The 14,154-nt window shown below is 37.2% G+C and overlaps 2 protein-coding genes across 2 annotated transcripts; both read right to left on the bottom strand.

The window, feature by feature from the left end:
• Positions 1-1,616: 1,616 nt before the first annotated feature.
• LOC137749003 (uncharacterized) lies at positions 1,617-5,624 on the bottom strand. The gene is made up of 2 exons (XM_068489184.1): positions 5,350-5,624; positions 1,617-4,547 (listed from the first exon to the last, which is right to left on the bottom strand). Exons 1-2 carry the CDS (start codon positions 5,427-5,429, stop codon positions 1,736-1,738), a joined length of 2,892 nt encoding a protein of 963 aa, XP_068345285.1. The 5' UTR covers positions 5,430-5,624; the 3' UTR covers positions 1,617-1,735.
• Positions 5,625-6,695: 1,071 nt separating this feature from the next.
• Positions 6,696-11,808, bottom strand: LOC137747113 (uncharacterized). The gene is made up of 8 exons (XM_068487122.1): positions 11,321-11,808; positions 10,794-10,889; positions 10,247-10,357; positions 9,694-10,003; positions 9,162-9,252; positions 8,243-8,570; positions 7,611-7,759; positions 6,696-7,374 (listed from the first exon to the last, which is right to left on the bottom strand). Exons 1-8 carry the CDS (start codon positions 11,606-11,608, stop codon positions 6,867-6,869), a joined length of 1,881 nt encoding a protein of 626 aa, XP_068343223.1. The 5' UTR covers positions 11,609-11,808; the 3' UTR covers positions 6,696-6,866.
• Positions 11,809-14,154: the final 2,346 nt, after the last annotated feature.

Below are 14,154 nucleotides of genomic sequence, written 5' to 3'. Positions count from 1 at the left end.
TATACATATTTTCTCCCTATTTTCGAGTATTTTGCACATAGCAAGCTATTTCAAATTTCATCAAATTTCAGGGTCGAAATTTTTCTTAAGGGGGGTAGATTGTAACGACCCATTCCCAATTTTACGATTTTTATAATTTTAATAAGTGAATTTATGAAAATGCCCTTCGAGGCAAAGTGTTGACTTTTGTTGACCGTCGTGTCTTGTCATTTAAGACTCATTTTCTTAGCATATCCTCATAGTACTCGTCGCCACGAACGCTTGAGCGTGAACAAAATTGAAATTGGAGTTAAAACAAAGACTTTATGGGACTTGAAACAATAAGGGTATTTTGGTAATTTTACAATTGAAGATATTTCTCCATCATGAACCACTTTGGTGTTGACACATGGCAGGTCTCCTCCCCATTTCTGGGGAGCCCATTTTTTCCCCTGAGTTCTTCTTTCTCTAGAATTTTCTCTCCATTTCTCTCTAGAACCCTCTCATTCTCCTTTTTGTCCCGGGACACACCCCTTCTCCCTCTATTTTTAATTGCATACATGTCAAAAATGGCTTCGTCACCCTCAGGTGTCGGCTAACACGTGCCTACTCGGGTATGTGGGGATATCGGGGTTGGAGCATGTCATTAGTTTTAAAGGTTTGATTTGTGATAAAGGACCATAACTAGAGATAATGATTGAATTTATTTGAAGTGTTTAGCAATAGGAGGGGCTTTTTTTTTAAATATATTTTTTCAAGGTCAGGATAGGCCTAGAACCACAATGGTCCTTTGATGCCTCTACCAATGATACTGGATGTTTTCATTTGCCAAATGAGAAACAATTTCGGGTGACAATCTTTTGACCCCATAGGATCCATTGTTAGGTTAACGTGAAACAAAATTGCACCACATAGACTAAAAATAGTATTAATGGAGCCTCTCCTTAATCGATGTCAGATATCCAAAAACGACAACTAGATGCACAATTTAGTCATAATAGTGCAAGTATGGTTTATACGCAACTGGAAAATGGATCTCCAAGTCCATTACGTCACCCTTTAAAGAATTATCAAATGGTCAAACAGACAAAACAAATAAATTGAACGACTTCAAATACTCATAAACATGACCCATTTTGAAATGTACACTAAATATGGATGGAGTAATATGTAATTAGCCCAAAACAATTTATTTAGAACAATATATGGCAATAAAACACGTTTCAATTCTGATTTAGATGAATTATAAACAGCTTAAATGAATCGATGTCATTCTTTCTTCTATTTCAAATACTTTTAGTAAACAACTTTAACGAGAATTTGAATAATGTTTCATCTTTAATAAAATTCCTTGTCAATCAAATCATTTACAGACTAGTAAGCTTGTACAATCTTGTTTCCCCAATTCTAAAGTATTTTCATTTCATATCTAGATTCGTGTGAGTTCCCAGAAACAAAACCGTGAGGATGTGGTAGGGGTTCAAAACGGACGAGTTCCCAGAAACAAAACCGTGAGGATGTGGTAGGGGTTCAAAACGGACAATATCGTGCTACGGTGAAGTCAGAGCCGGGATGTGATGGGGCCCAGGCCAGTAAAAGAACACATAACGAAGCACAAAAACTTGTCATCCAAGAAATACAAGATCCAAAATTGTGGAAAGTAATGCCTTCGAGGGCATATGGTATAAGTGAGAAAACAAAAGGTAAACAAAAGTTGATAGCAGATGGAACGTATAATCCACAAGCTGCAAATAACTTAGAGCTCTGAACCCTCGTCATTAGCTGCATCCTCAGTTACCAGATGGTCACGGGCTCTTTTCAACGTCTCTTCAGCTTGGGCTTTGTTTTCCTGTTCAAGATACGTCAAAGCATCTTTCATGAACTCTTCAAATTTTGCTTCTTTATCTTTACCCGTGTCATCTTGGTGAAAACACATTACAGCTCCATCAATCATCTCTTTAGCCTTTTCTGTTTTAGATTTCTCTAGAAAAATGAGAGCTCCTTGAACAAAATCGTGGACTAACTCTAGTTTGCCAACTCCATCGCCACCATTTTCAAGAAATTTCACTCTTTTCAGTTTCGCTGCAGTCTTATCTTTCACATCTTTGACTAGCTTATTTTGTTCTTCGACACCCATGCTTTTGAGTAGCTTATCTGCTTCTTGGACATCTTCATCCCCTAAAAGATACGTCATAGCGCCTTGGATCGCCTCTTTAGCTTTCTCCACACGGTCTAGTTGAAAAAGCGTCATAATTCCATCCAGAATCTCCTTAGTTGAGCCCACTTTGTCTTTCACTGTGTCATCTAGAGCAACATACAATACGACTCCTTCAACAACCTCTTTTGCTTGCTCTACTTGTTTCTTGTCAATATAAGTCAGAGCTACTTTCAAAACCTCAGTAACAAAAATTGCTTTTTGTATTCCTCTTTCTGCTTTATCTTGCTCAAGATACTTCACTCCTTTCGCATGACCCGCGTCTGCTTTCTGTAATTCTTTGACATGATCATCGTTGCCAAGATACGTCATTGCTTCATTGATCACCCCTTTAGCTTTCTCTAAACTGTCTTGTTCAATAAATGTCAAAGCTCGTTGGATCATCTCCTCAAATGCGGCTGCTTTATCTTTTATTTCGTCACATTGAGAAACAAACAGTTTCATTCCTTCAATCACATTCTTAGCTTTGGCTATTTCTTCTGCACCAAGATAGGTTAAAGCTTCGTTAAGAAAGTCATCAACCAGGAGCACTATATTTACTCTTGCTTGCACTTTATTATTTTCAAGAAATTTCATTCTTTTGAGTTTCGCTGCAGTCTTATCTTTCACGTCTTTGACTAGCTTATTTTGTTCTTCGACACCCATGCTTTTGAGTAGCTTATCTGCTTCTTGGACATCTTCATCCCCTAAAAGATACGTCATAGCGCCTTGGATCGCCTCTTTAGCTTTCTCCACACGGTCTAGTTGAAAAAGCGTCATAATTCCATCCAGAATCTCCTTTGTTGAGCCCACTTTGTCTTTCACTGTGTCATCTAGAGCAACGTACAATACGACTCCTTCAACAACCTCTTTTGCTTGCTCGACTTGTTTCTTGTCAATATAAGTCAGAGCTACTTTCAAAACCTCAGTAACAAAAATTGCTTTTTGTATTCCTCTTTCTGCTTTATCTTGCTCAAGATACTTCACTCCTTTCGCATGACCTGCTCCTGCTTTCTGTAATTCTTTGACATTATCATCGTTGCCAAGATACGTCATTGCTTCATTGATCACCTCTTTAGCTTTCTCTAAACTGTCTTGTTCAATAAATGTCAAAGCTCGTTGGATCATCTCCTCGAATGCGGCTGCTTTATCTTTTATTTCGTCACATTGAGAAACAAACAGTTTCATTCCTTCAATCACATTCTTAGCTTTGGCTATTTCTTCTGCACCAAGATACGTCAAAGCTTCGTTAAGAAAGTCATCGACTAGGAGCACTATATTTACTCTTGCTTGCACTTTATTATTTTCAAGAAATTTCATTCTTTTCAGTTTCGCTGCAGTCTTATCTTTCACGTCTTTGACTAGCTTATTTTGTTCCTCGACACCCATGCTTTTGAGTAGCTTATCTGCTTCTTGGACATCTTCATCCCCTAAAAGATACGTCATAGCACCTTGGATCGCCTCTTTAGCTTTCTCCACACGGTCTAGTTGAAAAAGTGTCATTATTCCATCCAGGATCTCCTTAGTTGAGCCCACTTTGTCTTTCACTGAGTCATCTAGAGCAACATACATTACGACTCCTTCAACAACCTCTTTTGCTTGCTCAACTTGTTTCTTGTCAATAAAAGTCAGAGCTACTTTCAAAACCTCAGTAACAAAAATTGCTTTTTGTATTCCTCTTTCTGCTTTATCTTGCTCAAGATACTTCACTCCTTTCGCATGACCCGCTCCTGCTTTCCGTAATTCTTTGACAGCATCATCGTTGCCAAGATACGTCATTGCTTCATTGATCACCTCTTTAGCTTTCTCTAAACTGTCTTGTTCAATAAATGTCAAAGCTCGTTGGATCATCTCCTCGAATGCGGCTGCTTTATCTTTTATTTCGTCACATTGAGAAACAAACAGTTTCATTCCTTCAATCACATTCTTAGCTTTGGCTATTTCTTCTGCACCAAGATACGTCAAAGCTTCATCAAGAAAGTCATCGACCAGGAGCACTATATTTACTCTTGCTTGCACTTTATTATTTTCAAGATACTTCACTCTTTTGCCACTCTGTTCATCTTTGACTTCATCGTTGCTTTCAAGATATACAATAGCTCCTTTCATCATCTCTTCAGATTTTTCTATCATACCTTGTTCAAGAAACTTGATAGCTTCTTTCATGAACTCTTCAAGTTTGGCTGCTTTGTCTTTTATTGTGTTATCATGATAAAGGTACTCGATAGCTACTTTCAACAGCTCTTCAGCTTTGTCCGTTTGATGTTTTGCAAGAGAGTATAAAGCCCCGTCCACAAACTTTTGAACTAAGGCTACTTTTTTTGCTCTCTCCGTAGGCTTAGAGGCTGCATCCCCATCTTTGAGTTCATGTCCCCTACATGCACAACGTACATGATCTATAATTATTCAAATTTGCAAATGCACTAATACACACAAACACAATACAAAAGAACAAAATGAAACAACCAATATTTTTGTAAGCTATAAATTCTAAGATGTAGTGAATTGAAAAGCAAAGGTAAGTGGTTAAAAATAGCATATCTTGCCATGGGATGTGTAATGGTAACAAGTACGTATAAACAACGAAAGAATTCAAACACATAGAGGACACTAATATACACAGATAAATACGCAACAGTTATAGGCAGAGACGTGTACCAATCTACAATACTAGTACATTGTCGATATTTGGTTGATGGTACCACACGAACACAGAATCGACATATTTAACATCAACACTGCACCAGATTCTGTTTATTGGTTTCGTCGTTTTCAATTAAGATTTCCTAGAAACAAACAAAAGTGATTCCTTACGTACCAATCTACAATACTATTACATTGTCGATATTTGGTTGATGCTACCACACAAACACAGAATTAACATATTTAACATCAACATTGCACCGGATTCTGTATATTGGTTTTCGATTATGATTTCCTAGAAACAAACACAAGTGATTCCTTATGTACCACTCTACGAAACTTATATACCCATCATCACAGCATTGAACATAGCATAGACAATGTATCAAATTCTGTATACTGAGTGTTCTTCGTTACCGAACAATATTTCACATAAACGAAAAAGCATGACGGATTAATATTTCAGGAAATTAAAGTAGCAGGCGATTCAGAAAAGGAAGAACTTTTTTGAAAAAAAAATGTATGAAACTTACCCTTCCTGTTTCTCTTGCCCGAAAGTCCTCACCGACATAGCCAGCCATAGCACCAGAAGCAACGCCGCTCCCTTCCCCATCTCTCAGTTTCTCTTTTGGCCTCTTTCTGTCTGGAAAATTTGCTTTTTTGTGGCGCACGTGATGTGTTCGATGAAATGTCTTCCACCCTGCGTGAATGTATATAGGTATCGGGTCACAGTGGCAGTTATTCATACCGGTAGAATAGGGCGCGAAGGTATTGGAATTCGCTGCCTTCCCTCCACCTGTTGCTTTTGTCATACGCCGCGGCCCGCCGCATCCTCCTTGCATTGTCCTTATTTGCAGTCTGCGAAGGAGAAAGGTGTCCTCGTGCGAATACAAAGACGAAGTGCTAGAAAGGGTTAAAAATTGTCTAGAGTCCGACACCAAGTTACGTGTTCGTGCGGACTTAGACACAAAAATATTTCTCGAACCCATCCCTAATTTTGTCAGGTCCATTCGGCCCCATTTTGTGGAGATAGATTATCTTCCCTCTTAATCTCTCTCTCATTCCTTTCTATTTCTTTTCCTTCTACTTAAATGGTTACGGTTAAGTTACGTTAACATTTTATATTGATTTTTTTTATAAAAAACAATAAAACAAAAAGCAAAATGTGAGAGCAGAAGATGAAAGAGAATGAGAATAGAAGTGGAGAGAATCTTACTTCTCATTTTGGATCTCAACCCTATTACACTACAACCATGGGCCCACATAAGAAATTTTCCTTTGTAGGGGCACCAGGTGGTAAGGTATGTGAGATCATTCAACAAGAAGTTGTCACGATGTCACGTCATGTGTTTGTAAGGAAAGTAATTCGCATGACACATAATGCTAACACTCTTATACTCTTTAATAGAAGTCAATCTTACGATTGTATGTGTGACCCATTTGTATTAGAGTGTCAACTACTATTTCACTTTTGAATGTGCAAACAGCATTGCCAGTAAAGTATGAATGATAATTTACAATAAACTCTTAATTACTTAAGTATAAGCCTTCGACATTTTGATTGTCTGAACAATATAAAAGTAGTTTCTTAAGACCAGGCATATCATAAGAAATTGAGAAAGAAGAGACAAAGTATGACAGTATACTCATTCTTCTTATTTTTTTTCTTATTGAAGGATGAATCATATCGATTAGAACAAAAATGAGAAAGTGAACTATGGAAACTACGGAAATTAAGGGCTCATTTACAAGTGTTTTTTTAAATGACTGAATGCATTTTTGGTGAATGCACATGGATTTTTAGTAAGAATTAGTTTCAAAAATATTTTCAACCGCTTTCAGTAATTTTAAAAACACTTTTAAACGAGCACTAACTGTATTAGGAGACATGCTTCATCAACTAATTTAACAAAAGACTGAATGAATAACTTATTTCAATACATCGAATGCGAAATATAAATTCACACTACGAATTTCTACCATCTGGGGTTTTGATAGATGCCGGATTCCTACTTCTCTATCAACTGAGCCGGGGTATAAAATTCCATAGCTAAGCCGGATGACCACCTTCAGCTGCTAGTTTCATTCTTAGGTGGTGCTCTGTAACTTTATAATCTACAATTTCCTCAAACAATTGCGAATCCAGTACACAGTCTTCGCGTCCATACACGGCTGCTTGGACACTGGCCATGAGTTTAGCTATCTCACGGCCAGAGAACCCTTCTGTCTTACGTGCAGCCTCTCGGATCAGATCATCAGACACATCCTTTATCACAATCTTTTGAGGTTTCTTCTTGAGGAAAATGCCTGACTTGGAGCTTTTGCCTTCATCGCCAAGATATTTGTTCAAATATAGCTTCAAAAGTTTGAATCGTTCCTCCTCTCCAGGAAGTGGGAACTCAATCACTTCATCCATCCTGTCAGTGATAGCGCTGTCAAGATCTCCTGGCCTGTTTGTGGCAAGTACTAGAACGATGTCTCTTGATTGGTCTCCAGTTCGGAAGAGCAATGCATTTAGAGCACTACGTTGAGCTTCGCTCATGTGTGTACTGTTTCTCCTGGCATGGGATCAAACAATTCACAAGAGGCTGAGCTTATATATAATATATATGTATATATATACACACACACACATATGAGTGAAGATCACAGTAACCTCCAAAAATATAAACTAATGGAAGTTAACTCCCAAGTTTTGTCAAAGAAAAGTTTTAGACGAGAAAACTGTCTCTGTAACAATAATATGTAGAACATAAATATAACCATTAACCAACGAAGGAAAGACTGAACTTACTCGCATAGGAAAGCATCTGCCTCGTCAATAAAAAGCAGTAGACCTTTTTTTGAATTTTTAGCCCAATCAAATATCTGATGAATCTTAGTAACAGCCTGTGCACCCAAGGGTGCAACATCTCCTCCAGTCATCATAGCATAATCCAAACCCTGCATTCAAAAGGATCAAAAACTGTCATCTTGAGAACTTACAATTTTTTCAGAATAACTCCTATATATATACAGGGAATTGTTATTGGCACTCCAAAAATCTCATTCTACACTCCAAACTTTCTATATTTGGAAGAAAAATATACTTGTGAGGAGTGTAGAATGAGATTTTTGGAGTGCTAGTAATTGGCATGAACTTGGATCCTAGATCCTAGTATCAAGAAATTCAACTTCTAAAACAAAAACAAAAACTGATGAGATTAAACATCCCATTTTAACAGATAATAAACTGAACCTCCTAATTGTTCAACAAGTTCCATTCATTTGACCTACAAAGATCTCCCCATCAAAAAACTAATGGTCCCGATAAGTTGTCACTAAGACACAGGTGGAGTCCCCGCTAGGCGGTAGACCATATAAAAGGTTTGAGTAAGAGAGAAATGAGCACGATGGTAAAGTGAAGTCTATGGATCAGTGTAATACCGATTTTCGAGCTATTTCTCTTGCAACCATGGTTTTACCAGTGCCAGGGGGGCCATAAAACATCATGTTGCGAAAGGGGGCCTGGTGAGCCTTAGTGTTTGCTGTAGCTCGAGCAAGGTGCTCTATTCTGCTCTGCAATGAAGGATGGAGAATGATATTTGCAAGACCATTCTTACCTTGCGAAGATCCAGTACTGTAATTTAAAACTTTATTCTTTGCTAGAGAAAGCATCTCTGAACCTGGAAATCTTGCAATGGATGATTCTCGAATCAGAGATGGCTGCCCTAGCAGGCGGTTGACATATCCCCATATAACTCTAGAACCTTCTCTGTAAAAAATTAAGTTAAAAAGCAATTAGTTGGCACATCATTAAGCAATACAATCATCACTAAAATGGATGAAGGAACTTAATATCACAATTCCACTAAAAGCTCATCACATCAATAAAGTAAAAGGCGTTATGACCAACTTGACATCATAATTAAGAGAGACTAATACTTATTATCTATCAACCTATGTAATGAATCACATAAGTAGAAATACAGTAGCATGTTCGGAAGGTGCCAACTGTTTAGTTTGGTAGTGTACAACAAGAGGGGAGGTTATGGAAGTAGTGTACTGACTTATACACTAGGTCTTCAATACACCAAATAAAAAGGGTAGCACTTTCCATGCTATCCACTTTTTTACATTTTCAGTTTAAGTGGGGGAGGTTATGGAAGTAGCGTACTGACTTATACACTCTGTTCTCCCTTCCTTCAATATTAAACCCATCTGCATCCTAATAAGTTGAAATATGCCAAGAAGAATAATAGGGCAACAAAATAAGATCGCGTACATAACGAATCGTAACCTGAAGCATCCTTGTTTAAGAAACTCGAAATAGGTGAAATTGCAACAAAAAGAAGAGCATACAAACCTAGTTGTATAAACACCTGCAGCCACTGCTGTAGCACCTCCAACGGTCATAACCAACTTATTCCTATCAGTCAGCAAAGTTCTAATGCCCCCTGCAGATAGCAGATGAGAAACAGTTATATCATCAGCATTTCACAAAAATAAAAATAAAGAGATCAAACAAATATTCTGTTCCATTGACCTCAAGCTAAAATTGGCACTATTGCCATCCACCAGAGAAATTAAAAGAGACAAGATTTTACTCACCCCTTAACCACCCACATTTTAAAATCCAGTAACCCTAACCCTACATAACCAGGGGCAGTAGCCCAGCAAAGGGGATATTGGGATATTGGGAACAACTTTGGCCAGTGACAATCGCACCATTCACGGACAGTTATGCAAAAAAACATAAAAGAAATAATAAAAGGAATCTGATTGGACAGAAAGAACCCAGGAGAATCTGTCTTATACAATAGTTGCTTATTCATGTATGTACTATGAGTATCAATATTCTTCTCATAACTTAAAAGCATCTACTCAGTTCTGGATACCTTCAATGTGACTAAAAGTTGTATTGATTGCAGCAAGCCATTTTTCTTTTTCACCATTCATCTGATCTAGAAGCATATTCCTGTTAAGTTCTGCATTCAGTTTTGCTTCATGGGCCCGACCTTTAGCGTTTGCAATGGCTTCTGCTTCTATGTTTTTTAGTTCTAATTCATGTTTCTCTCTTTCAGTTTGGCGCTGCTGCTCTTGCTTCTGTGCCTCAGTAGCAAGTCTTGCTCTCTCTTTTCGGATATTTGACTCCTCTTGCATCCTAAGCATTTCAGCATTATTCTGCCTCTGCTTTTCATGATCCATCTGCAGTCAAATAAACAATAAAATGTTAGACTTGACCGAGGTTTCACTAATCCAGGATTTAGAGTGCATTAAAACTTGAGGCACATACAAACTCTAAGTCCTATTTAACATAGAGGTTGTTTGGTATCCTTCTTGGATCCAACTTTTTGTTTTTCAAGACAAGAAATTGGATCCAAGAAGAAAATCAAACAGGCCCATAACTTTTTTAGAAAAAGAACACATAATTTATTCTACTGCTTGCACCTTCATTCTATTCCTCGCATGTTCATCTTCCATACGAAGCATTTGAGCCTTTGCCTGTGCTTCTTGTTGCAGTATATTTAGTTGTTCCTCAGCCATGTTCTTACTCCTTTCCTGTCATCAAAAGAATTGCACAGTATAAGTTAAAATGTATTGAGGCAGATAAAAGAGAACAAAACAAATCTGCAATTTTCTAAACCTAGATGCCACAAACCTAGACCATTATCTGTTTCACTACTGACAAAAAAAAGAACCTAACCCATGCCATAAAAAAGTAAACGACCAGGAACCAAAATTAAACGTCATTAAAGCACATTCGAAGAAAATGCCTCATGTATGCAAAGCATTTTCTGTAAAACTCTGCACAGTGAGAATACCAAACAAACCTTATTAGAAAGAAAAAAAATTGTGATAAGGCAGTTTGGAAAAGAAAATTGTAGGTGCCAAACGATTGAGATGAGTCGCTACATTTGTTTGACGAGTGGACTGTAGAAAACCACATTTTACAAATGACTGCAGTTTTAACATGGATTGTAAATTTGTAACTTACAAGATCATTTTGAGCCTGTATTGCTTCAAAATGAGCCTTCTCCGCTTCCAACTCAGTGAGGCGACTTTTTTCCTGGCTCCTCATCAGACTAAAAACCTGGAAAATTTGAGTTGCATTGAAACCTCAGCATAATAAAAGAAGAAAACACATTTCAATTAATATGCTTCAAGCCACTTCGGTTCCCACAATAACAAGGGTCGGTACTTAAGCTTAAACCGGGGAGGGCAGCAAAACCGCAGGCATAGTAATATAGAAGCACATAGAAATAAAAATCAAAGTCCTATTAAATTTCTATTCAAACGCATCCTCAAAACATTCGAAATGAAAGTATCAGAACAAAATTAAAGGAATAATCGAGACTAAAGAACTCCGATTTTTGTGCCTCATTTCCAACCTTAAAGATGCAATCAATCTCTAAGAATAAAAAGAAACAAAAAATTGAAGTTTTCTACAATTTTCCAATTTTTTCTACGGAAAAAAAACCACTAACAAAGAAAGAAAAATCAAATTAAGAACAGAAAAACGACCTGCTTGGATAATTTAGAGGAATTGATTTCGCGGAGAGCTTTGGCACCTCGTTCGAGAGCCTCGGGATCGAACCCCGACCCTCTGGGCTCTTCAGCTTGCGGTTCCGATTTCGCATTGGGGCTCTGGTCCGCACGAGCGGCAGAAGGCGGAGGAGGAGAAGGAGAAGAGTACGAGAACGGATTAAATCGGAAGGGAGAGTCGGCGTAGGCGCGGTTGGAGAGCGCGGGCATGGAGACAGCCGCGACTGCCATTGCTATGCATGAAGATAGCTTCGAGGCAGCAACCATGGCTAAAGGTTGGAGATTTGATCGGTTTTTCTTCAAGGTCGAGAATTCATGGGCGCTTATAAACTGAAAATTCTCAGATTTTCTGTGGGAGCTTAAACCCTGAGCAATCTAGGGTTTAAACGGGAAGATTGGAAGGGAAGGGAAGCTCGTCGCTTCCAGGAGCTTAAGCCCTGACCAATCGAGCGATCTGCAAAAGAGGGCCCAATTTGGGAAAATATGACGTGGGAAACAAAGTTAGAGACTTCTAGGCCCAATTTTTCTCAATTAAGGCACCGTGGGTAAAATTTAAATATAAAAAAAAAAAATATATATATATATATATATAAGATAACTACATTAAATTTATCTAAACTCTAAACTCCGAAGGAGAGAATTTGAAATTTAGTACAAAGGATGGACCACACTGTTGTAGCCAATTTGGTTAAATCAGTGTTTGTTAAATACAACTCATTAACATGACAGGAATGTAAGATAGAAAATTTTGTGTGTTTGGAACGTGTGATTTAGTGGTTGGGAACGTTTATCATGTATCTTATGATCATGATCCATCTCTTTCATTGTTCCAAAAAAGATAAATGTTACGGTTATTGACAAGAAGCTGTCACTTTATATGTCTGATATCATGGTGCGACAATCATACTAAATACTCACTTCATAGACACGTAGTATATTTTCAATTACGGTGCAACAATTATACTGAATACTCCCTCTATAGACACGCAGTAGATTTTCAATCATATATAAACGTACGTCGGTAACAGAGATTATATTGTAAAAAATATACCAATGTAATCAGTCACATGCTGAAATGTTGTAGATTGTCAACCGTAACAATGAAGCCCAATATGCATCAATGGCCACGGATTCAACTGCGTGCCCGTCACGGCCATCTTTCTTTGGTTGGATACTTTAGTCCAGAATCGATCAGGTCAACTTTTTTTATTCCACCAAATTAAATAGGGATCACTATTTTTAATTATCATGATTTTGTTAACGCTGATGTAATTAAGCCAATATTCGTATCTTTGTTCCTCTTCAAAGTCACATCAGTTTGCATGGTTCGATTGCCGTATATCTCAAGTTTTTGTACCATGCGGTATAAACACTGTTTGTAGTGCATATCTCATTTTCATATTAAAAACCACGATAATCTGTCTTGTAGTTGAGTGTATAATCTTTGCGTGTCTAGAAATATTTACTGCAACTGCAACTGTAGAAGCAAAGGGACATACAACCGTGTAGATTCTCTCCCCCTAAAACCTGCTTTAACTTTTAGAGTAAAACTCAAATTTTAGGTTTTAAATCTTGCCAAACTTGCTCGACTCTTGAGACAAATATGAGTTTTAATTTGAAACTCATTCATGAGGCAAATTTAGGCCAGAATCCCTAAGGTTAGTGGGTTGACCCACCATGTATGGGTAATTTTTTTAGTTTTATATTTATAAATTCATTAAATCTAACGGGATTAAGATCTAAAATAATCAAATCCAACAGTAAAAAAAAAAATCTAACGGTCCAAATTTAAATCCAACGGCTAAGGTAATTAAAACAAATTCTTGTGTTTCATATTCTTTCATAGTGTTCCACGAATTTCATGGTGTCGGTTTAGTAATTTTTCAATATTTATCGAAATCTAAATATTTTTAAAGTTATTTAAGAAAAAAAATTATCCTAAATTCATTATTTACTAATCTCGGGCTAAAACTTTAACCCATAAAGGTTAGCAGAAAAATTGTCTCTGGGTTAAAAATTTTAGATTTTAACCCAATGGTTGGAGATGGTCTAATGATGGAGAAAAACTTGTGTGGGGCTTGGCTTACCTGAGTGGCACTACAATCCAGTTAAAACTCGTCACATAGCAACTATTAAATATAATCTTTTATCATTCTTTATAATAATTCTCATAATTATCTTTCTTACTAATTAATATACGTCATAAGATCAATCTAATTGTTCATTTTTTTTTTCTTCTTCTCCTCTCTGTCATTTTTCTTCCCAAAATTTCCCCGTCATCTTCTTCCCTCATTGTTTCTCCTCTCTCTAAATACAAACTGTAAACTCGAATCAAATACCCTCAAAGCATGATGACACAATATGCTCTTAGCTTTAAACATTTTACAAGAGCAGGAAACAATATGGATTGAAGTATGAGAGATAAACTCAACTGTGTTCCTTCTTTTTTTGACCTTCTTTGGTTGCTTATAGATAGTAACTCCTTCATTACTAACTTCTCTTAACCTTAATGTCAAGCAACTCATGTAGTCAATTTTAAAGAACTTGAATACTTTATTTGCTTTCCATTATAAAAGTGAAAACTCAAGGGAAAAAAAATTGCAGAGAACTGCAGTCAAATTCAATTTCCACATAATTAGTGCAACTTGAAACAAAAATTTACATGAGATAAATCAAAAGAGAGATGGGAGTAGGGAACCGATGCTCACACCAGATTTTGGAATGTGGATAAAGGCAGGCCAAACAAGGATTAAACTGGAGAGAGAAGTGGGAGAAGGCGAAGAAAGTGAAGACTCACGGCAAAACATAAACTC

Source organism: Pyrus communis, chromosome 10 (assembly GCF_963583255.1).
Source record: "Pyrus communis chromosome 10, drPyrComm1.1, whole genome shotgun sequence".
Lineage (NCBI taxonomy): Eukaryota > Viridiplantae > Streptophyta > Magnoliopsida > Rosales > Rosaceae > Pyrus > Pyrus communis.
The sequence above is the reverse complement of the archived record's forward strand: the minus strand, read 5'-3'. Positions and strand labels throughout refer to the sequence as shown.